We start from the raw sequence: 23,160 nt of genomic DNA on the forward strand, positions 1-23,160 counted from the left end.
CTCTATACCAACATTCCACACAAAGATGGACTACTAGCCGTCAGGAACAGTATCCCCGATGATGCCACGGCAAACCTGGTGGCTGAACTTTGTGATTTTGTCCTCACCTACAACTATTTCGCATTTGGGGACAATGTATACCTTCAAATCAGCGGCACTGCTATGGGTACCTGCGTGGCCCCACAGTTTGCCAACATTTTATGGCTGACGTAGAACAACGCTTCCTCAGCTCTCGTCCCCTAATGCCCCTACTCTACTTGTGCTACGTTAATGACATCTTCATCATCTGGACCCATGGAAAAGAAGCCCTTGAGGAATTCCACCATGATTTCCACAATTTCCATCCCACCATGAACCTCAGCCAAGACCAGTCCACACAAACAGTCCATTTCCTAGACACTACTGTGCTAATAAACGATGGTCACGTAAACACCACTCTATACCAGAAACCTACTGACCGTTATACTTACCTACATACCTCCAGCTTCCATCCAGGACACACCACACGATCCATTGTTTACAGCCAAGCTCTAAGATACAACCACATTTGCTCCAATCCCTCAGACAGAGACAAACACCTACAAGATCTCTATCAAGCATTCTTAAAACTACAATACCCACCTGCTGAAGTGAAAAAAAGAGACTGACAAAGCCAGAAGAGTACCCAGAAGTCACCTACTACTTTCAGGCCCAACAAAGAAAATAACAGAACGCCACTAGCTGTCACCTTCAGCCCCCAACTGAAACCCCTCCAGCGCATTATCAAAGATCTACAACCTATCCTGAAAGATGATCCTTCACTCTCACAGATCTTGGGAGACAGACTAGTCCTCGCTTACAGACAGCCCCCCAACCTGAAGCAAATACTCACCAGCAACCACACACCAAAATAACTAACCCAGGAACCTATCCTTGCAACAAAGCCCGATGCCAACTCTGTCCACATATCTATTCAAGTGACACCATCATAGGACCTAATCACATTAGCCCACGCCATCAGCGGCTCGTTCACCTGCACATTTACCAATGTGATATATGCCACCATGTGTCAGCAATACCCCTCTTCCATGTACATTGGCCAAACTGGACAGTCTCTACGCAAAAGAATAAACAGACACAAATCTGAAATTAGGAATCATAACTTTCAAAAACCAGCAGGAGAACACTTCAACTTCTCCAATCACTCAGTGACAGACTGAAAGGTGGCAATTTTGCAACAGAAAAGCTTCAAAAACAGACTCCAAGGAGACGCTGCTGAACTTGAATTAATATGCAAACAAGATACCATTAACTTAGGTTCAAACAGAGACTGGGAATGGCTCGGTCATTACACTAATTGAATCTATTTCCCCATGTTAAGTATCCTCACACCTTTGTGTCAAATGTCAGAAATGGGCCATCTTGATGATCACTTCAAAAGTTTTTTTCCCCCTGCTGATAATAGCTCCTCTTAATTAATTAGCCTCTTACGATTGGTATGGGTACTTCCACCTTTTCATGTTCTCTGTATGTATAAATATCTTCTTACTATATATTCCATTCTATGCATCCGATGAAGTGGGCTGTAGCCCATGAAAGCTTATGCTCAAATAAAGTTGTTAGTCTCTAAGGTGCCACAAGTACTCCTGTTCCTTTTGTTTCAGAGTAACAGACGTGTTAGTCTGTATTCGCAAAAAGAAAAGGAGTTGTGCCACGCAAACAGGGAGGGGAAACTAACAGAATACCTATGGCAGTGGCGGTAAATTTCTTTTTAGTTTGCTATTTAAATCTGGAATTTTTTTCTACCTCTTCACTTCACAACCTCAAATAGAGCTACATGCAAGTTAACCATTCTTAGATAGCCATAAAAGAGGGCAGTTTAAAGACAATGATGTTACTTACAGACAGATTAATCTCATTTCATTAAAATCCATATAAATATAATTTTAAAATTAAAAATGGTATTTTTGGGCCTTCTCTAATTTTTAATTTTAAGAACTAAGGCTACAATTCTCATTGTGTGTGAGGATTTACCATTAATAATGGAGAGGAACCTTAATCTAATAACAGCTAAAGCCTGGGACTTGGAAACAGGCGATCCTGGTTCTGTTCCTGGCATTGCCACTGACACACCGTGTTATCTTGGGCTAGTTAATCTTTGGGCCTCTGCTTCAGTTTCTCCAGCTGTAAATTAGAGATATGCCGCACATACTATTCCTCACAGGAGTGTTTTTAGGCTTACTCTATTCATGTTCAGAGAGCATTTTAAGATCTTCAGCTGGATCACAGGCTAATAAAGATATCAGCTTGCTGAATAACTAGACTACAGAATTACCAGCCCTTTCAATACTAACTGGAGAAAGATGTGTTCAGGTTTAAGGAATAGAGATCTACTTAACAATTCCACATATATACCAGACACAAGCAGACAGACATGCTTAGAAATATTTCTCTCTACTATACTTCTGGTGGGGGAGATCCATTCCTTTCCAATGGCTGCCAGGACTGGTGCTGTAATTTTCTGCATCTACAAAATAGTCTAGACAGTGGCCACGTACACCCCAAATGAATCTCCCATTTCAGGTTGTTACCAGTACCGCATATGTCTCTCTTTTTCCCTCTCCATTATTTTGTTGGAACGATGCCTGGATCTGAGCTAGGACATGACTGGAAAGCTCATAAAGGGACCATCCATGCCTCTAAAAACCCACAAAGACAAGATTGTATTGGTCTATGATATGGTGAAGCTTGACTAAACTCTTCTGCATGTTTGGGCAAGAAAGCAGCATACTGAATGCAGAGCATCTTCCTCTATTGTAAATGATGCTTTGGGCCACCTGATCTGCTTTAGCACAACACTATGGAGCATCAAAGGAAAACAAGCCAGGCAAAGAGAAGACAGGACTAGTCTATTTGACAAGTGAACGCAAAACACCAGGGGACCAATAATAAGAAGGGAAAAGGGGAAAAGAGGCCAAAACTCACACGGAACATAACAAAAAAGTAAGCAGAGGAGGTGACTGAAACTGACAATTGAGAGAAAAGTCAACAAGGACCTTGGGAAAGTAAGATGATGAGAGAAAACCCATCCCCCTAGAAACAGCACCTATTGTTGGCAGACAGAAGCGCTGCCTCCAGAAAAATAATGCTGCCTTATTCAAAGCTTGGGGAGTGGCAGAAATAGACCAAAAGCCCTAACTCACTTGACTGAAAGTAAAAGCAAAACCAAAAAAAACCCAACCCCAAAACAAAAAAATCAGTGAAAGGCAAGTGAATGGAATAATTTCAATGCTTAAAAAAATATGTTTGATTTTATATACTTGAAATTTTTCCCCAGGAAAGAATTCTCTTTTTCCCCAGTCCACTACCTCCTCTTGGCTACTTTTCTGCCTCTCTTTCCCCCCGTATTCCAAGGCGCATTAGGACCAGACTTCAAATAAGGGGACCACAATTCATTTCCAGAGTGCAGAAATTAAGTAATATTGTGCTGAATCAGGCCCATAGAAAGTGGCTCCCCTTATTTTTGGGAACTATATACCACACCGATCATCTTCTACAAGGAGTAGGAGTGGGTGAGATGCTGCCTTGGCATTCTAGAACCGCCATTAATTAGCTAGAAAGGAGTCTTACAAAACCTTGAGCCTACATACTTGCAGATCCATGCTTTGTTACTACTTCATCACAGAAATCCAGTCCGTAGTCTTCTCCACCATGAAAACACCTGTGCTTTATACTCATTTTAAATATAAATCTTGACAATCTCTATTAACACCATTTTGATTTCCCATCCTATTCCCCTTGCCACTTCCCTCTACATATACACAAGCTGTGCTGTCAGAAACTTCTAGTAGCTCCTTTTGCTAGTGACTCCAGTTCACTGTAAGTCAACCAGGTAGTGTCAATCAGACCACATTAAGGCAATCTATGCCCTAGGAATACGATGACATGGGTTTCCATTTGGCTCCACCCCTGCGCTGTGGCCCTGCCGTCTACTTGAAGTGCTGGTGGTAGAGACTGCAGCATGGGACCCTCTTTTCCCCCCAGGAAGAGCAGCAGGGACACCCCCCCTTCCTTCAGGAGCAGCAGAAGACCCTTCTTTCTCCAGAGAAGACAGTGCAGAGGGGGATAACACTTAGTACTTAGCTCATCAGCTTCAATATCTCTTTGGTGCACAAGTGAAGCATATTCGACTCTTCTCTGTCCACTCACCCACAGTCCTTTGCTGGCATGATGTAGGAGGCTACCACCACGCCATACTAATTTGCGTATAATTAACTCCCAATTGAGATGCATGGGGAAGTTCACCCCTCTTAGGGGCTGTTATTTCAGGCTGTCTGCAGACTCAGGCAGACATCATTGCATTGATTTACACTTGGTTCACGTTTTCAAACTTTTCTCCAAGACCAAGAGGATGGCGGGGTGGGTGGGGGGAAAGTCATAGGAAAGATGAGATTCTGATGTGATCACATGACTCCAGAAGCTAAGGTCCTAGGAACAGGCCTGTCATGCTCATGCCTTATTCCAGTCCTGGTAGCCATGGAAACAGGAACAAAGAAATATTTGGATTATGAAAGATGTATAGTAGGATTAGAACATGTAAACGTAAGCCCTCTGTTTCCCCAACCCTAAATAACAAACAGGTCTCCTGCCATCTTTTTTTCCCCAAGTTCAATTTATTTACTTCCTTTCCTCACACTATATTCCCTCCACATTCTCAAACTAGTCTTGTTACCTTGCTCTGTCCACTTTCTAACCTTTGGACACCATTCTTTAAGATCAGTGATTAATAATGCAGAGAACATTCCAAATAAGGTCTGATAAGGGCCTAGTACAGAGGAATCATTATTACCTCCATTTAAAACCAAATTCCCTAGGTTACCTATCAAAACATCTTATTTATTTCCTCTGCAGTTGCCACACACTGTCTCTCCTTCAGATCAGGTCTCATTAAACGTTTCCTCCTTTCCTCCAGGTCCCTTTCCTAGACAGTTGTGATTTAAAAGAGGAAAACATAATCTAATTGTCTAAACATAGGATTAAAGCCAAAAAAAAAAAATCAAAATTCTAATCCAGGTTTTTACACTGCCACCTTCTGATATTTTAGTTAAGCCATTTAACTTCTTCAACCTCAATAGTCTCACTCACACAATGAAGATAATTTATCATACAAAAGTTTTATTTGAATAAATTAAAGTTTATAAAGCACTTTGAAAATGGGAAGTAATATGCAAGTGTTAAGTTTTATTATTTTCTCTCTAGTTTCTTCCCGCTCTATAAAGCGTAGTAGACAAGCAGTTCTTTTAAAAGTGCATTTTTCTGGACAATAAGAAAATTGATTTAATTACAACTTGGCAATATCATCTCAAAAGTTTTAGTTATTGGAACTGAGCAGGCAAAATCCAAAACAAAAACAGAAATTGCCACACTTTTTTGTAAACCTTCTGATTCATAAACTGCTAAATCAAATTGTTAAAGCTATATAAAAAGCCAACCATAGCAGAATTAAATCTTTTCAGTCAAGTTTCAGACCAGAAGGAAGTTTTTTCATGGTGTTAGTAGTCCCTTAAAAGAGATTCTCCTTTCAGAAGAGTTTCCTCAACCTTAAGAATTGTGAAACTAGTAGATTCTGCTCTTATAATATTTTATTTTCATTTGTTTCTATGTGGCAATGGATTATAATGTATCATGTCATTATTTAGGAGTGAATTTTTATCTTGAAGGCCATTTTGGTAATTCTCTATAGCTCCCTTCCCCTTCATCTACTAGCTTCACTGGCCATAAGAAATTCTAAAGGTCTGCTCTCTCCCTCTTGACTCTTTTTCAGCGAATCTGCAATACAAAAATGAGAAGTACCATTTCAGTCTGGTCCAAAGTTAGCAAGACAAGGAAGCAAATTAAAACTAAAGCCATCTGTATGCAAACCCTGACTGAAGATACTTCTCTCTTGGACAAGGATAACCAAGCTGCATAATCTTGAAAGAGCAGACCTCATACCTCTCAGCTGTTCCTTAGACTATTAAGACAGTGATTTTACACCTTAATTTACCACTGTGCCACACACAGACCTGGTGTTCTTGTTATAATTGATAGATCATTTCTGATGTCAATCTATTCATTACACCCCACTGCATCTAAATTACCTATTACAATTATAGCTGTGCAATGGAGCACGGAATTTCTGAAAACTAAAAATGCCAAACACCACACAACACACCAGAATACTAACATTATTTTGTTTGAAGCTGCAAAGCTAAGACTAATTATAATGGTTTATACCATCTAATTACATTGCTGATTCAATCATGAATGTGGAATTACAAAAACTTTAGTGAGAAGAAACTCTAAAAATGGCATTGTGTGAGTGCATATTTATTCTGTTCCAAAGACTCATATGTTTACTCAATTTACAAACCAAAAGGTTGTTTTGTAAATGTCAGTGCTGCAAACTCAACCTGGTATCTGAAAATTCAAGCTGTATTCCTTCTATACCATCACTACCGCTGGCAATACAATTCTGCAAACAGAAACTGGATAGACAGAAAATTTCAAGCTATATCAATTTAGACACTTCTATGATATCACCTTCATCGCTGTAGGAGGTGAAGACTAAGGCAGAATAGTAACCAGCTTACTCTTCCATAGCTATATGGTCTTGCAGTGCTAACAGGAGCAGGTGCCATTATTCACATAATCACTCTTCTGACTATAATTATACCTTTAACTCCCTTTCAGCTGCTGCTCCCTCCTAGAAGATGAGGCCTCTGTATCTATCAAACATTCTCACCTCAACCTCTCTAGGATAGTGGTAATCCTCATCCCCAGGTAGGTCCAATTCATTATCACTCCCCAACCAACTTTCACACTGCCACCAGCCAGCCTTTCTGTTATCACCCACTCTTGGCTCCAAACCAGCTCCTTCTGACAATCCCAGGTCTATTCTCCTGACATAATCTGGTTTCCCACACTTGTTCCTGACCTCATGGTTGGGTTCAGAACCAGCACTAAGAGAAGAGGGTCCATTGCCAAGAATGCAAGCCAGGGATGAAGCAGGCTTTCCTATCCCAGGAAGCTGGGATGAATCAAAACCCCATCCCCAGCAGAGCGGGTCTGGCCAATACCACGAAGTTTAGGAAAAAGTAGCACAGCACCATTCCTACCTTTTGTTATTTTTGTGGTGTTCTTGATTTTGTATCTTTGGTACATAGTGAGAAAGGTCAGATTCTCCCAACCCCCAATTTGTTTACACTCATTTTTGGTGCTTTTCATGTAGGATAGTCCTTGCTTTATTTATTTATTTTTACATTGTGCAGCACCTAGAGACCTGCTGTGATATGCTCCCATTGTTTTCTGCCCTGTCCCTCAAAATAGCAAGAGAGATGAAAAGTTACAATTGGTCTCTTTGTTTAGGTGGTTGGGAAGCAAACTGACCCAATGTATTTCAATAATTTATCCCCTTTTTGATAAAGGAATAGAGACGATCTGAATGCAAAAATTACCAAACATTAACATCCTCTTGTTTGAATCTGGAGAACTGCAACTAATTATAGTGGCTCACACACTCTAATTATGTTGCTGATCTAATCAGCTAACATCAGTAGAAGAGCTGAATAAATTTGCACAATAGCTGGGACAGACAGTCACACTCTTAATGGGACATAATGAAACATGCCAGCAGATTTAAAGCACGCTTATCAGTTGCATGGTCTACAAAACCAAAAGCCAACTGCAAAGTTCCTTTACCTTCCTAAAGCAGAAACACTAAATTTTAAGAAGTATAAATGCTTCTGACCTGGGCAGATCCTGGAATTAAAACAAATTTAGCCCCTTGGCTTTCCATTAGCTAGTGGTTAAATCCATTATGCAAAAGAAAATATGCAAAGAAGACACAGCTGATGAGTTTGTTTTATTCTTACTGTCAGCTCTCTGTGCACAGTGTGAGTGGCAGGCCTCTTTAAACTGAGCTCAATGCTAGTGGTGTCCTGTTTCAGTTCCACCAGAGATCCATCCTCTGTGACCCCTTCAAACTTTGGAGATCTTCTTAGTGAAGGAGCAAATATCACTGTTGTACATTCTTTATCCTTCTCTTCAAGTCCATTGAAGGTTTCGCCATTCATACAGACTTTTCCATCTACCTGCAGAACAATAAATAAATACTCTGAGGAAATAACACAGAAGATATCAATATCTTCAATATTGTTCAATATCTTCATTAATGATCTGGCGGATGGTGTGGATTGCACCCTCAGCAAGTTTGCAGATGACACTAAACTGGGAGGAGTGGTAGATATGCTGGAGGGTAGAGATAGGATACAGAGGGACCTAAACAAATTAGAGGAATGGGCCAAAAGAAATCTGATGAGGTTCAACAAGGGACAAGTGGGGAGTCCTGCACTTAGGATGGAAGAATCCCATGCACCGCTACAGACAAGGAACCAAATGGCTAGACAGCAGTACTGCAGAAAAGGACCTAGGGGTTACAGTGGACGAGAAGCTGGATATAACAACAGTGTGCCCTTGTTGCCAAGAAGAGTAACGGCATTTTGAGCTGTATACGTAGGGGCATTGCCAGCAGATCGAGGGACGTGATCATTCCCCTCTATTCAACATTGGTGAGGCCTCATCTGGAGTAGTGTCTCCAGTTTTGGGCCCCATACTACAAGAAGGATGTGGAAAAATTGGAAAGCGTCCAGCAGAGGGCAACAAAAATGATTAGGGGACTGGAATACATGACTTATAAGGAGAGGCTGAGGGAACTGGGATTGTTTAGTCTGCAGAAGAAAAGAATGAGGGGGGATTTGATAGCTGCTTTCAACTTCCTGAAAGGGGGTTCCAAAGAGGATGGATCTAGACTGTTCTCAGTGCAGAAGATGACAGAACGAGGAGTAATGGTCTCAAGTTGCAGTGGGGGAGGTTTAGGTTGGATATTAGAAAAAACTTTTTCATTAGGAGGGTGATAAAGCACTGGAATTCATTATCTAGGGAGGTGGTGGAATCTCCTTCCTTAGAAGTTTTTAAGGTCAGGCTTGACAAAGCCCTGGCTGGGATGATTTAGTTGGGGATTGGTCCTGCTTTGAGCAGGGGGTTGGACTAGATGACCTCCTGAGGTCCCTTCCAACCCTGATATTCTATGATTCTAAGATCAAGGTGGCATGTATTTTTCATTAATAAAATAATAAAGAATCTATACAATACTAACAATGGTTTAGCACACAATGAAAGACAGTCCCTGTCCTGAAGAGTTTACAGTAAAAATACAGACACTCAGGAGATAGGATCACTAGGAAATCCAGGAGGAGAAGATAAATTTTTTCTCCCCCATAAGTTGTAAATACACTTCTGTGGTCATTAACCTAAAAAGTGTTGTTTTTTTAAAGAGGACAAAATCAGCGTGGTCGCTTAGTCAGTAGGAAAAATCAGGGAATATTAGGGATGGGGAAGCTTCAATAAAAGCAAAAGAAGAGAGAGAGATAGAGAGAGAAACTAATGAGGTGTGACCCTCAAGACCTCAGTCGATCATAATTCATAAGTGATGAAATAATTAAAAATCCACAGTAAACTGCAAATTTTAGGCAGAGTTCTAAACGAAGAGGATGACTTGGAAATATGTCTTCACAGTACATTTTCAAGATAGTGCACCAACTTTAAAGGATACCTATATTGAATCCTTTATTATGCAGAGCATCACAGAGAGGCAAGAATGCTCAAGCATCTACAAACTATACCAGTGAACTGCTATGGAATCAGCCAGTCTCATCTTAATATTAGGTGGACTGTGCACTCTGGAGCACAGTAGCTTTATGTTTAAAAGGTCAAAAGCAGCAGAACTCAGCTGAGTATTCCTTTGCCCTACTACTCATAAGGGAGCAAGCCTGAAGTCAGCCCCTCCCCACCCCCCATCAAACAAGGGTTTGGAAACAAAGTCCCAATAGGCGGGGGGAGGGGGGGGAGGGAGGACCAGAGAGGGCTTCCCCTCTGCTCTCCAGAGAAGAAAGGAGATATGTCACTAGGCTTTCCTCACTAGATGTCAAACAGACAATAGCTATTAAAAATACACATCAGAAAAGAGAGTTAGCTATTTCCATTCTCAAGGCAAAGAAGTCACAGTTCAAGCTATCTTGGTCCCTTTTCCCAGCATTCATAACCCTACACTGAGGAGTAATGAATTCGGGATCAAGCTAGTTTTAACTGCATCTTCTTTAGCTTGATCATGTCACTGACTTTCCTTTAGTTCATGACTTTTTAAAAACAAAAGTTCACATTTATTAATATCACTATTAGATTTTGAATTAGGGTAGTACCCTAAAGGGTCCAGTCAGGATCAGGGCCCCACTGTGTAAGTCACTGTACATATAGTGAAGGTCTCTGCCCTACAGAACTTACAAGCTAAGTATGATGAGACAACAGATGGATACAGTAGACAGGGAAAGTGCAAGGTAACAGTGAGTTGATGTTATGATCAGCGTATTAAGGAGCAGTCACAGCACATCAGCTGCTTAGCTATAGTTGAGTGTTTTGCAGGCATGAAGGCAAATTGAGTTTTAAGGAGAGATTTGAAGGAGGATAATGTAGTGGTTTTGCAGATTTTTTTAAAGGGAGCTCCATCCATGAATAAGGAGCATCCTGGGAAGAAAGTGAAAAGGCGTTTGAGGAAAAATTAGACTTCTGGGCAACAAAGGCTATTACTGCTGGCAAAGAGATTACACAGATCAATGCCACATAAGAGATGGGTAAATGGGCCATGTGAAATGTTTTGAGATGGCTAATCTACAAGTACTATATACATAAAAATTTAAGTACAAATTCAGATGCAAGCCATTCCTTGGAACATTATGCTTTAGAGTACTATTCAAAATTGATGCAAAGAACATGAAGGACAGGGAACAGGTCTTTTCAATACACTGAAACATTTAAAGTGGCATACAGTTTCCCCTCACCTCTCAATCTTTCTCCATTCAGCTACCCTTGGTTTACTTTTTTGAGTCAACAGTCTGGGTAGAACCCTCCTGGATAGCAACTCAATTTGGAATACACAACCAACTGTGGACCAAGAGCAAACTGCACTTTCTGCTGACCTTTCCTGTTTGTGTGATCAGTCAAGGCTCTGCTCTGTATGTGAGGGAAATTCATTAAAGGTCCAACGCTGCCAGGGAGTGGGTATTTTTTGTGAGATGCTCAGTGCCCTCAACTCCCAGGGAAAGTAATGAGAGTTGAAGGTGCTTAGCACCTTACAAAAAATGACCTTAAATGGTGAAAAGCAGATTTTAGTGTATATGTCAAATGTTATCATGATGCAATAAAAAAAGACAACCTCTCCTACCACTTCCATCGTCTGCCCAAGTCAATATTACAGTTTAATTCTGAATACAAATGTTGGCAGGTCTTGAACCCACAAGTCCTCTGGGATTTTGTTGTATTATCTACTAGACAGGTCATGAAAGCTTTTAAAAATAAAAAAGCCAGAAAAAATACTGGCTAGTTAAGCCATCCATTTTCATGTCTCTGTTTAGACTAAAACATTTCTCTATTTACACAGGGAGGGAAAGCAAATGTTTGAATGATCAGAACAGATGCCCTGGTTGCAGAGTTAAACAAACATATTCCTCTCCTCCTGATCTGGAGCTAGTCAACACACTGTCATCATGGCAAAGCATCATAAATATATCAGTGTTTTAATTTAAACAGGGTAAAGCAATTGTATAACAATTCTTTTTTGGATAATTCTTACTGAAATAGATCACACTGTCCCGCATAAAGTAAGCAGCTAAGCTCTGAGGAGACTACGCATGTTCTCTTTAGTTTGTCCATATATACCTGCTTCTTCCCTTTATTTTCATTCTATGAATTTTTTAAAATAGTCAGGATCAGAAGCCAGAGAAAGATCCATGGGTCATGCAATAACAGCTGTAAAATTCAAACTTCAAGAGGCTGATCAAGTCAACTGAGGAAAAATTGAGTTACTAGTTTTATATTTCAGCAAATCAACATGAACCCTCTGGCAGTGAACACCAGAAAAATATATTTCAAGATATAAAATATTAATCTAGCATAATAGAAATGTATTTTGCTTTATACATGAAGTAAAGACACAATCTCTGTTCCAAGGAAATTACAATGGATTCTGAGTACAACAAGACAAGCACCAGGGTAGCTGACATCATGCAAGAAGAGGAAAGGAAGAAATATGCTAATTTAGGGTAAGGGGTTGCTTGGATAGCATATTACACCTCATGTGTATTAAGGGGGATAGGAACTATTTTTATTTTTGTTTATTTATAGGGAATTAATTTAGGATTAGAGTAGGAGGGTGGATCACGGTTTAGGGGAGAAAACCTTAATTGTGCATTGATGATCTCATTCAATGGTATTTTAAGGTCTCTTTCTTTTTCCATTTGTTAATTTAAAACTTATGTAGGAGAATGCTTTATATTCTAATCACCAGCCATTATAAATCATTATGGTTCACTCAGGTAAATGCTGCCCTGGAGAACAGGATTCTGTCCTTGCTACTGCCACAGAGTTTCTCTGTAATGCTGGGCAAGTCACTTAAACCAGACATTTCACAAGTGGTCACTCATTGTGTGTTCCTCATTTTCTGGGTGTCTGACTTGAAACCCTCGAGTCTGATTTGCAGAAGTGCTGCCCCCACACAGTTGCAACTGAAGTCAATGGGAGCTGTGTTTTGAATGTTTAAAGTGCTCTATAATTTGAAGAACTCTGAAAAATCAGGTCCTCAGCATCTCACCTTGGGCACTCAGAATTAATGAATATTTTACCTTAAATTTCTCTGTGCCTCAGTTCCCCATCTGTAAAATGGGGATAATAATACCCCTTCTCAACAAGGTGTTGTGAAAATAAATCCATTAATATTCATGAAGCACACAGACAGTACAGCACCACAGAAAAGCCATAAAAAAGCTTATAAGAAAATTAATATGTTTGTCTTCAGAGCAGGGTTTGAATAGAGTGAGGTAAAAAATTCAGCCTGAGGCACACAACTGGCATGGAAAATTTCAGTCTCAGTGATTAAAGATTCACAAAGTTATAAGCAACTGAATACAGGGTCTTATAATGCAAGTGTGAGGCAACCTTAATAATAGGCAAAGCTGACAACACCCCCGCATTCGTTTTTCTCTCACCACAAAAAAAACAAAATGATGAATTTTGTAATGTATGGCTATGTTGCTTCCCATATGCCTTAATCCTAAATTGCCTTTCACATTTATGAATTCACGTGACGTATGTTGTTGTTCCTTTGACATTTAATTGATTTTGACCAGTGCAAGGCATCTTACCTTAAATGTTTTCAAGACCTGTTGTGTGTTTTTGGGTTGTGCATAAGGCTTGGGTGTCAGCATAGGCACAGCCTTGGAGACAACAGTTTTGCTTGGAGATGTTTGGCCTGTTGAAACACTGGCTTCCGATTCACTGATGGGAACAATGGTTGCTTCGATCGTGGCAGTGTATTTTGGAGGAGGCAGTGATTGTTGCCGTAAGTATCTCATAGGATTTGGGTCCTTCAGTGGTGATGATGAATTTGGCTCCACCGAATGGCTTCTTTCCAGAATTTTTGGCATCTCCAAGCGTTCAAGGACAGCTTCGCTAATGGTGAACCTTTCAATGTATTGTTGGAGTATGCTCTCTGCCTCCTCACGTGACCTGGCATTCTTGTAGGCCTCATGCAGCTCCTTTTCTCTTCTCTCTCTGTGTGGGAGGCAACACAAGAAAGATTAATACAGAGAGAATTACCCATGTGCACCAAGCCTGAGGTGAAATTTGGGCCAAATTCTCCTCTACAATCCACACTACAGTGATTATGTGTAACTGTAAGAGTAGCTCATTTCTTTCCTCAGGCATGATGTCCCCACTACAAGCAGAGCAACAGCTACACAAAATACTTGAAGCACACAGTATTCTTAAATATGCAATTGCACTTCCGTAGAACAACCTACTTCTCCTCCACAATTTCTCTGTAAGTCTTGATGCTTTTCCTTCGCTCACTTGTTCCATCACTGCCACTCAATAATCTTTCCATCTTTTTTCTCTCTGCTTCTTTTTTAATTAGGTCCTGTGAAGCGCTTCTTCTGCGACTTTTCCATCGTGCCAGATCCTATACCAGAAGGGAAGACACATGCATATTCTGAGCTTTATAACACTTGTCACAGAAATGATCTGCTTTTGGTTAAGTAAAAGCCTCACAGCTGAACACCTCAATCGGCAGTTGACTACTCAACAACTGAATGACTGCAGCTGTAGACTGATTTCACGTACCGAAATGGCCAACAGTGTAACAATCCTTAATTTTAAAAAAGTGATAAAAGAAATTATTTTTTAAAAATTGGGGAAAAAATGGTTGACTATTTCTGTCAGTGGGTTTCACTGTAGTTTCCACATCTTTGCCGGTTCATTTTTTCCCTATTGGTCATGTCACTAATTTTAATTTGTGATGGGCCTGTTGTGACTTTCTGGTGCTGCAGGACTGTATTAACTGAAAGCATTGACAGGTTTCAGAGTAACAGCCGTGTTAGTCTGTATTCGCAAAAAGAAAAGGAGTACTTGTGGCACCTTAGAGACTAACCAATTTATTTGAGCATGAGCTTTCGTGAGCTACAGCTCACTTCATCGGATGCATACCGTGGAAACTGCAGCAGACTTTATATATACACAGAGAATATGAAACAATACCTCCTCCCACCCCACTGTCCTGCTGGTAATAGCTTATCTAAAGTGATCATCAGGTTGGGCCATTTCCAGTACAAATCCAGGTTTTCTCACCCTCCACCCCGCCACACAAATTCACTCTCCTGCTGGTGATAGCCCATCCAAAGTGACAACTCTTTACACAATGTGCATGATAATCAAGTTGGGCCATTTCCTGCACAAATCCAGGTTCTCTCACCCCCTCACCTCCCTCCCAAAAACCTCACACACAAACTCACTCTCCTGCTGGTAATAGCTCATCCAAACTGACCACTCTCCAAGTTTAAATCCAAGTTAAACCAGAACATCTGGGGGGGGGGGGGAAGATAGGAAAAAACAAGGGGAAATAGGCTATTTCCTATAGGTAATAGGTAGCCTATTTCCCCTTGTTTTTTCCTACCTCCCCCCCCCCCCCCAGATGTTCTGGTTTAACTTGGATTTAAACTTGGAGAGTGGTCAGTTTGGATGAGCTATTACCAGCAGGAGAGTGAGTTTGTGTGTAATAGCTGGTAATAGCTCATCCAAACTGACCACTCTCCAAGTTTAAATCCAAGTTAAACCAGAACATCTGGGGGGGGGGGGTAGGAAAAAACAAGGGGAAATAGGCTATTTCCTATAGGTAATAGGTAGCCTATTTCCCCTTGTTTTTTCCTACCCCCCCCCCCAGATGTTCTGGTTTAACTTGGATTTAAACTTGGAGAGTGGTCAGTTTGGATGAGCTATTACCAGCAGGAGAGTGAGTTTGTGTGTGTGGTTTTTGGGAGGGGGGTGAGAGAACCTGGATTTGTGCAGGAAATGGCCCAACTTGATTATCATGCACATTGTGTAAAGAGTTGTCACTTTGGATGGGCTATCACCAGCAGGAGAGTGAATTTGTGTGGGGGGGGTGGAGGGTGAGAAAACCTGGATTTGTGCTAGAAATGGCCCAACCTGATGATCACTTTAGATAAGCTATTACCAGCAGGACAGTGGGGTGGGAGGAGGTATTGTTTCATATTCTCTGTGTGTATATAAAGTCTGTTGCAGTTTCCACGGTATGCATCCGATGAAGTGAGCTGTAGCTCACGAAAGCTCATGCTCAAATAAATTGGTTAGTCTCTAAGGTGCCACAAGTACTCCTTTTCTTTTTTTGAAAGCATTGAGAAGACCAGTTATCCAAAGATCAGCATATTCATCTTTAGTCTTCATCCTAATGACTATGGGGAAAACCCTGGTCACTGCAGCATGAAGAATAAACAGATTTGGTATAGAGTGAGTGTTGGAGGGTGGAAATCACAGTAATTCAAGAGGATGAAATCCTCCTTCTGCATCACGGGAGGTCAGTGGGCCTGTTCTTCTACCCCCTGTTGCAGCCTCAGGGTAGTAACTTCCCTTGTTGCTTTGCAACTTTTCCACCTATTAGTTGGTTAGTAGATGCACAACTCTGAAGATTCACTAACTGTGAACAAAGTAGTCATGCGCTGGGGTGACGAAAACCTCACAGAACACAACCCGTGTCATATGTTCCTTGCATCCTCTTTGGTTCATGAATTCAGAGCCTTTTGTGGCCACAGAGGACTATGGAAGAAGATCTGTCCCTAGATTAGGTACTAGAATGTTATCAACAATGTAAAATCCGTAAGGCAATGTTCCAAAGCTGTAAAATCATTTTGCGGCCAAATGTTATACAGCCAAATTTTATTTTAAGAAAACAGCTTGATATTCATATATAAACAATAGGAAGGACATATTGGTCACTCTGACAACTAGTTTAACACCATTACTAAATTAGTGTACAGAACATATTTCAAGTATCTTTAACAAGTTACAGTTTAAAAGAAAAACAGCATTACTACACAGATACTTGTTTCAAACATTATTTAATGAACTACACAGTTTTCTAAATGGCACGTTAGTCCAGAAAAGATGGTTACCTTTCGTAACTATTGTTCTTCGAGATGTGTTGCTTTGCTCACGTCCATTCCATTGTGGTGTGTGTGCTCGCCAGTGCCAGAAGTTTTTCCCTCAGTGGTATCCATAGGGAATTGGCTCTGGCACCCTCTGGAGTGGCATGCATATGTGCCGGTATAAAGGGCGCTGCCAGCTCCCCACTCCCTCAGTTCCCTCTTGCCGGATCTCTGACAGAGGGGAAGGAGGGTAGGTCATGGAATGGACTTGAGCAACACATCTCAAAGAACACCAGTTACGAAAGGTAACTGTCTTTTCTTTGAGTGTTTGCTCATGTCCATTCCATTGTAGGCGACTCCCAAGCAGTGCCACCAGAGGCCAATAGAAGTTCATGGATATGTCGATTGGAACACAGCTCTGCCAAATCCAGCATCATCTCTGACTTGCTGGGTGATGGCGTAATGTGTGGTGAACGTGTGTACTGAAGACCAGGTTGCAGCCCTGCAGATGTCCTGGACAGGGATGTGCACCAGGAAGGCAGCTGAAGTCGAGTGAGCCGTCATCATCAGTGGAGGCACAGCCTGCGCCAACTGGTAACAAATACGGATGCAGGTGGTGATCCAATTCGAAATCCTCTAAGAGGACACCAGAAGGCCCTTCATCCTGTCAGCGATCGCGATAAAGAGCTGGGTCAATCTGCGAAAGGGCTTGATGCGTTCCAAGTAGAACGCCAGGGCATGCCTGACATCCGAGTGTGCAGCTGCCTCTCCTCATTGATCATGTGAGGCTTTGGACAGAACACCAGGAGGAAGATATCCTGGCTGACACGGAAGTGTGACACCACCTTTGTCAGGAAGGCCATATGGGGCCGCAACTGGACCTTGTAAAATACTGTGTATGGGCTTTAACTTCGGAGACGCATCTCACTGGGCTAATAGCTACAAGGAATGCAACCTTCCACGGCAAGTGGGAAAGGAAACAAGAAGCCATAGTCTCAAAGGGAGGACCTGTGAGCCTGGAGAGGACCAGGTTGAGGTTCCACTGGGGAACTGGGTCCCGGACTGGGGGAAAAGAGTCTTTCAAGGCCTTGCAGGAATCTGATCGACATCTCATGCGAGAACACTGATCTACTGTGGATGTGAGGATGGAAGGCCAATATGGCAGCCAGGTGCAACTTGATCGAAGAGAAGGTGAGACCTTGGTGCTTTAAGTTAAGCAGGTAATCCAGGATGGATTGCAGAGATGACTGGGTCAGGGAGATATTCCGCTCTGACACCCAGCAGGAGAAATGCTTCCACTTTGCCAGGTAAGTTGCTCTGGTGGAGGGATTTCTGCTCTCCAAGAGAACCTGCTGTACTTGACTAGAACAGGCTTGTTCCTCTGGATTCAGCCATGCAGCATCCAAGCTGTGAGGTGGAGAGAGACAAGGTTTGGGTGCAGGAGTCGACCGTGATCCTGTGAGAATAGGTCTGGGTGGCTGGGAAGTGGCCATGGGGCTGCAACAGCCAGTTCCATGAGCATGCCGAATCAATGCTGGTGAAGCCATCCTGGAGCAATCATAATGACCTGTGTCTTGCCCCTCTTGATTTTTGAGAGGACTTTGCTGATGAGCAGAATTGGTGGGAAGGCGTACGTCAGGTCCCCTGACCAAGACAGGAGAAAGGCATCGGATGGTGAGCCTCTGCCAGGGCCTTGAAAAGAACAAAACTGATGAGACTTTCTATTCTGTCTGATGGCAAATAGGTCCACCCACTTCTGGAAGAGCATTCTGACAACCTCCGAGTGCAGGGACCAGTTGTGGTGCGAGAAGGACGACCTCCTGAGGTGATCCGCCAGCACGTTCCAGACGACGGGGAGGTGCGAGACTTCCAGTTGCATTGCATGCTGGATGCAGAAGTCCCACAGACAGAGGACCTCCTCGTGCAGAGCCGACGATCAAGCGCCCCCCTACCTGTTGACGTAGAACATGGAGGCCATGTTGTCCGTCAACACTTGCACCACCCGACCAGATAGTTGGGAAAGGAAGACACTGCAAGCCACACAGATGGCTCTGAGCTCCCTGATGTTTATATGTGATGCAAGCTCCTTTCGAAGCCATAACCCTTGAGTTCACAGTGTACCAAGATGCGCTCCCCAACCGAGATTGGACGCATCTGAAATCAGGGAGACCATGGGTTGTGGGCTTGCAAATAGCACACCTTCCAACAACAGAATCAGGTCAGACCACAATTTCAGAGAGGTAAGTACCCATGGGGGGATCATGATGACCTTGTCTAGGTAATGTCTGGCCAGGGAGTAGACTGTTGCCAGCCACACATGGAGAGGAGGCAGCCTGAATCTCGCATGTCGAACAACGTATGTGCATGCTGCCATGTGCCCCAATAGCTTGAGACAGACCCGGGCAATGGTGAGCAGATGGGCAATGACGCTGGCAATCAGATCTGACATTGCCCTGAGCCTGGCCTCTGGCAGGAATGCTCTGGCTTGGGTAGATTCGAGAACTGCTCCAATAAACTCTATCTGTTGGACCGGGATTAATGTTGATTTTTGTTCATTTATTGACAGGCCCAGAGTTTGACAAGTGGCTTGCAACATCTCAACGCTGTGCTGGACCTGGATCGGCCCTTGGTGAGTCAGTCATTGAGTTATGGGTAAATCTGGATACCTCGATGTCTGAGGTAGGCTGCCACCACCAACATGCATTTTGTAAACACCCTTGGCACTGTTGCTAAGCCAAAAGGGAGCAGTGTGAATTGCTAGTGGGCGGTCTCAACTACGAAACATAGGAACTGTCTGTGTCCATGAAACATCGATATGTGAAAGTAAGCATCTTTCAGATCGAGGGCAGCGGACCAGTCTCCCGGATCCTGGGAAGGAATGATGGAGGGCAAAGAGACCATGTGGAGACCACGCAGAAGTTCAACTTCTTGAGATACTTGTTGAGGCTCCGCAGGTCGAGGATGGGGTGTAGACCCCCCCCACCACCACTACCCTTGGCTTTTGGGATAAAAAAAAATAATGGGAGTAAAACCCTTTCCCCCTCAAGTGCAGAGGGACTTCCTCCACGTCTCCCACCCACAGAGGGCCCTGCACCTTCTGAGCGAGCAGATGCTTCTGAGAAGGGTCCCTGAAGAGGGACAAGGAGAAGGATGGAGGGGACAGAAATAAACTGGAGGGTATATCCCCCTGCTACTGTGCTGAGGACCCACTGGTCTGATGTTATGGAGGCTCAGGCAGAGAAGAAGGGGGACAAATGGTTGGAAAATAACAGGGGAGCAGGATCCAGGACACAAGCTGGAAGGTCGCCCTCGAGCGCACCCTCAAAATGCCTGTTTGTTACCCTGTTGGTTACGGGTGGAGGTTGAGTAAGCTGAGGGGCTGGCTGATGGCACTGCCAGCGCTTATCCCCCTTGCCCTTCTTGCGGAAGGGTTCTGACCGAGGTTGGCTCCCAAACCTGTGGGACTGTTGCGGCTTAAACTGCTTCCTTGCCAGCCCCAGCATGTACAGCCCCAGGGAGCGCAAGATAGCCCTAGAGTCTTTCAGACCATGTAATTTACTGCCTGTTTGTACTGAAAACAGTGTCAGACCATTGAATGGGAGGTCCTGGATGGATTGTTGAACCTCCATTGATAGGCACAAGGACTGCAACCAGGACACCCGCCCCATAAAAAATGGCCAAAGCCATGGTCCTGGCCTCAGAGTCTGCCATAACTGAGGCTGCTTGGAGGGCTGCCCTGGCAACAGCTTTGCCCTCATCAGGGATAGCCAGGAATTCCTTCCTGAGCTCCTCTGGCAGCAAGTCCATAAACTTGGCCATCGACTGCCAAATATTAAAATCATAATGGCCAAGCAAGGCCTGATGGTTTGTCACTCTCAGCTGGAGGTTAGACATAGAATAAACTTTTCTACCAAAGAGATCAAGCCTCTTTGCCTCCTTGTTCGTGTTGATCCCGGTTGGCCCTGTCTATCGTGCACATTGGCTGCTGACACAACCAGTGAGCTCGGGACTGGGTGGGTATAAAGATACTCATACCCCTTAGTGGAGAAGTAGCATTTTCTTTCTGCCCACTTGGAGATGGGGGGGCAGGGAGGAGGGTGTCTGCCACAGGGCCTTAGTGATTTTCACCACTCCCGTGTGCACCAGCAATGCCACACTGGGAGGGGGCTGCTGCACTTAGCACGTCGAACAGGGAGTCCAAGGGCTCCACCAGTTCCTCGGCTTCCAGCCCCAGATTTGAGGCGACCCTCTTCAAAAGCTCCTGGTGGGCCCTTACATCATCCTGAGGAACTGAGTGAGAGGGCCCTGCTATCGCCTCATTGGGTGAAGATGATGAGGGGACAGGTACAGATGGGTCTGCCAACTCCATTCCTTCTGCTAGGGGAGCCTCGGCCAACGCTGACTGGCCTTGGGGAGCCTGCTCCGACTCCGCATATGAGTCAGGGGGCAGGCAGGAGACTGTCACTGACTGTCTTTCAGATGCCCCCGAGACCGACCTATGCTCCTGCAATGGGTGGGGAAACCCCCAGTGGTTCCACAGTTGCCAAGGGGTTGGCCACTGGCGGCCCAGAGGGGAATGTCGATGCCCCTGGTGGGTGGCCTTGGGCTGCAGGCAGGGTCTCCTCCTCTCTGGCTGAGGAGGGAGAGACTTGTCTGGGGGAACAGGACAGTACCGAGGCTGCCTGTCTACCCCGATCCCATCGGCTCTGGCTGCGGACCTCCATTGAGGACCTGTACGGGGGCGATGGATCTCAGTGCCACGATCCTGGTGACCGACGGCGGCATTCGGCAGATCGGCAATGGTACCCCGGCAATTGATGCCTCATGCTTAGTGAGTGGTGCTGCTCCATAGATTGGGAGTGGAAATTGGAGTGAGAAGACCAAGGTATCAGAGACTGTCAAAATGCCTGCAGTGAACCATACCGGTGATCCAGAGAAAGGGCTCCAGGGACTGACATCTCAACCCTCCGGAACGGTGCCGTGCGCTGGAAGAGTGGCTTGGATGCTCTCGGCACCGGGCCTCTGGGGACTGGTGCCGCGCCTCTGCGGATCTGCACCAGACAGCAGGCAATTGACACCTAGAGCCCGAGGAACGCTGCCTAGAGTCTGGGGACCCACGCCAGGAACTCTGGCAGGTAAGCTGACCTGTGCCTGGGGGATGGTGGTGCTGCTCAGGTGAGTGCTGACGGGGCACACCCAGAAGCGAGGAGCAGTGCCGCACTGATGGAGACGGCTAGAAGGGTCCCAAGGCAGGTATACCCCTCGAATGGGGCACCTCAGCAGCCAGCATGGGCAGCACCAGAAGGGACAGTATATCCTTAGTAGCCTGAAAGGCCTCCAGCGTGGACAGCACTGCCAGGTACCGAGTGCCTCTGCCACTTCTTGGGATGGCAGGCGGGTCTTGAACTGGGCTCGACAGTTCAGTGGGAGTCACAGCCTGGCCACTGTCTGGAGGGGAAGAGCTGCCCCTTGTGGTTTTTGCTCTCCTCCAGCCCTTTCTTTCCTTCCCTTTATGGGATGTAGAACGCCCCCTCCTGCCCTTTCTTTGCTTTTTAGCGGGTACCGGAGATGGGGATCGGCACCGGTTAGAGGTTGGTGCTGGCGGTGCATTTCGCACTGAGGCTGCAGTGTTTCTAGCAAAGTCCACTGGCCGGTGCGAGGGCCGACTCCATAAGGAGCACTTGGAGACGAAGGTCCCACTCCTTTTTGGTCTGTGGCTTGAAGCTCTTGCAAATGCAACACTTGTAGCTCACATGGTTTCCCCAAACACTTCAGGCAGCTTTCTATGGGAATCACTGACTGGCATGGGTTTTTTGTAATAAGGTTTGAAGGTAACAAGGTTTACAAGGTTTGAAGCCCAGGGACTGCGACATGCCCCGTTCCTAGGCTGAGTCCATACGGGACTAACTATTTCTAACTTTACGCTAAGGGAACTATTAACTACACAACTTTAAACAACTATATACAACAAATTCACTACTAGACACAGAGACAGGAAAGCTTGCAAAGCAAGGAGACATTTCAGCACTGTAACTGGTGGTAAGAAGGAACTGAGGGAGGGAAGGGGCCAGCAGTGCCCCTTATACCGGCACATACGCACGCCACTCCAGGGGATGCCAGAACCAGTCCCCTACAGATACCACTGAGGGGAAAACTTCCGGCGAAACCGGTGCATGTAGCACACACACCAATAATGGAGTGGACATGAGCAAGCACTCGAAGACAAAAATATTTTAATTGAATTTATCAGTAAACTATCAGAAGGTACCATAAGCATAATTTACTTTATTAAAAAGAATACACACTGTTACTTTTAATTTATCTTAAATCAGCAAGATACTGATGTTACACTCAGGGGAACGCTCATCAAAACAGTTCTTCATATGATCCACATATATTTCAGTCCATAATCCCTTTCTTCAAATGTGGTACTCTCTTGATTTCCTGTTACTAATTATTCCTGTTGAAGCAGTAAAACCTTTACTTATTTATGTACTCCCAGTACTGCCTGTTTAGAAATTAGTTTTTCCATTAGCAAATTTCACAACATAAACTTTTTAACATAAACTTGCCTTCTCTTTTTGCAAATGGATATAAT

At 44.0% G+C, this 23,160-nt stretch overlaps 1 protein-coding gene across 22 annotated transcripts in view; it reads right to left on the reverse strand.

The window, feature by feature from the left end:
- Nucleotides 1-23,160, reverse strand: part of LIMCH1 (LIM and calponin homology domains 1) — a 338,435-nt gene that overhangs the window by 52,295 nt on the left and 262,980 nt on the right. For 21 of the 22 annotated variants that reach the window (XR_012158684.1, XR_012158683.1, XM_073342172.1 and 18 more), the window contains 3 exons: nt 13,929-14,086; nt 13,272-13,680; nt 7,893-8,111 (listed from right to left, as the gene is read on the reverse strand). Coding sequence is in view for 20 of the 22 variants with exons in the window: in XM_073342172.1 (XP_073198273.1) it covers nt 7,893-8,111; nt 13,272-13,680; nt 13,929-14,086 (786 nt within the window). In the remaining 2 variants the exon portion in view is untranslated. Of the gene's footprint in view, nt 1-5,533; nt 5,809-7,892; nt 8,112-13,271; nt 13,681-13,928; nt 14,087-23,160 lie in introns of those variants that run through there. The other variant, XM_073342179.1, reaches the window with a different exon arrangement.

The sequence above is a fragment of the Lepidochelys kempii genome, chromosome 4 (assembly GCF_965140265.1).
Source record: "Lepidochelys kempii isolate rLepKem1 chromosome 4, rLepKem1.hap2, whole genome shotgun sequence".
Taxonomy (NCBI): domain Eukaryota; kingdom Metazoa; phylum Chordata; order Testudines; family Cheloniidae; genus Lepidochelys; species Lepidochelys kempii.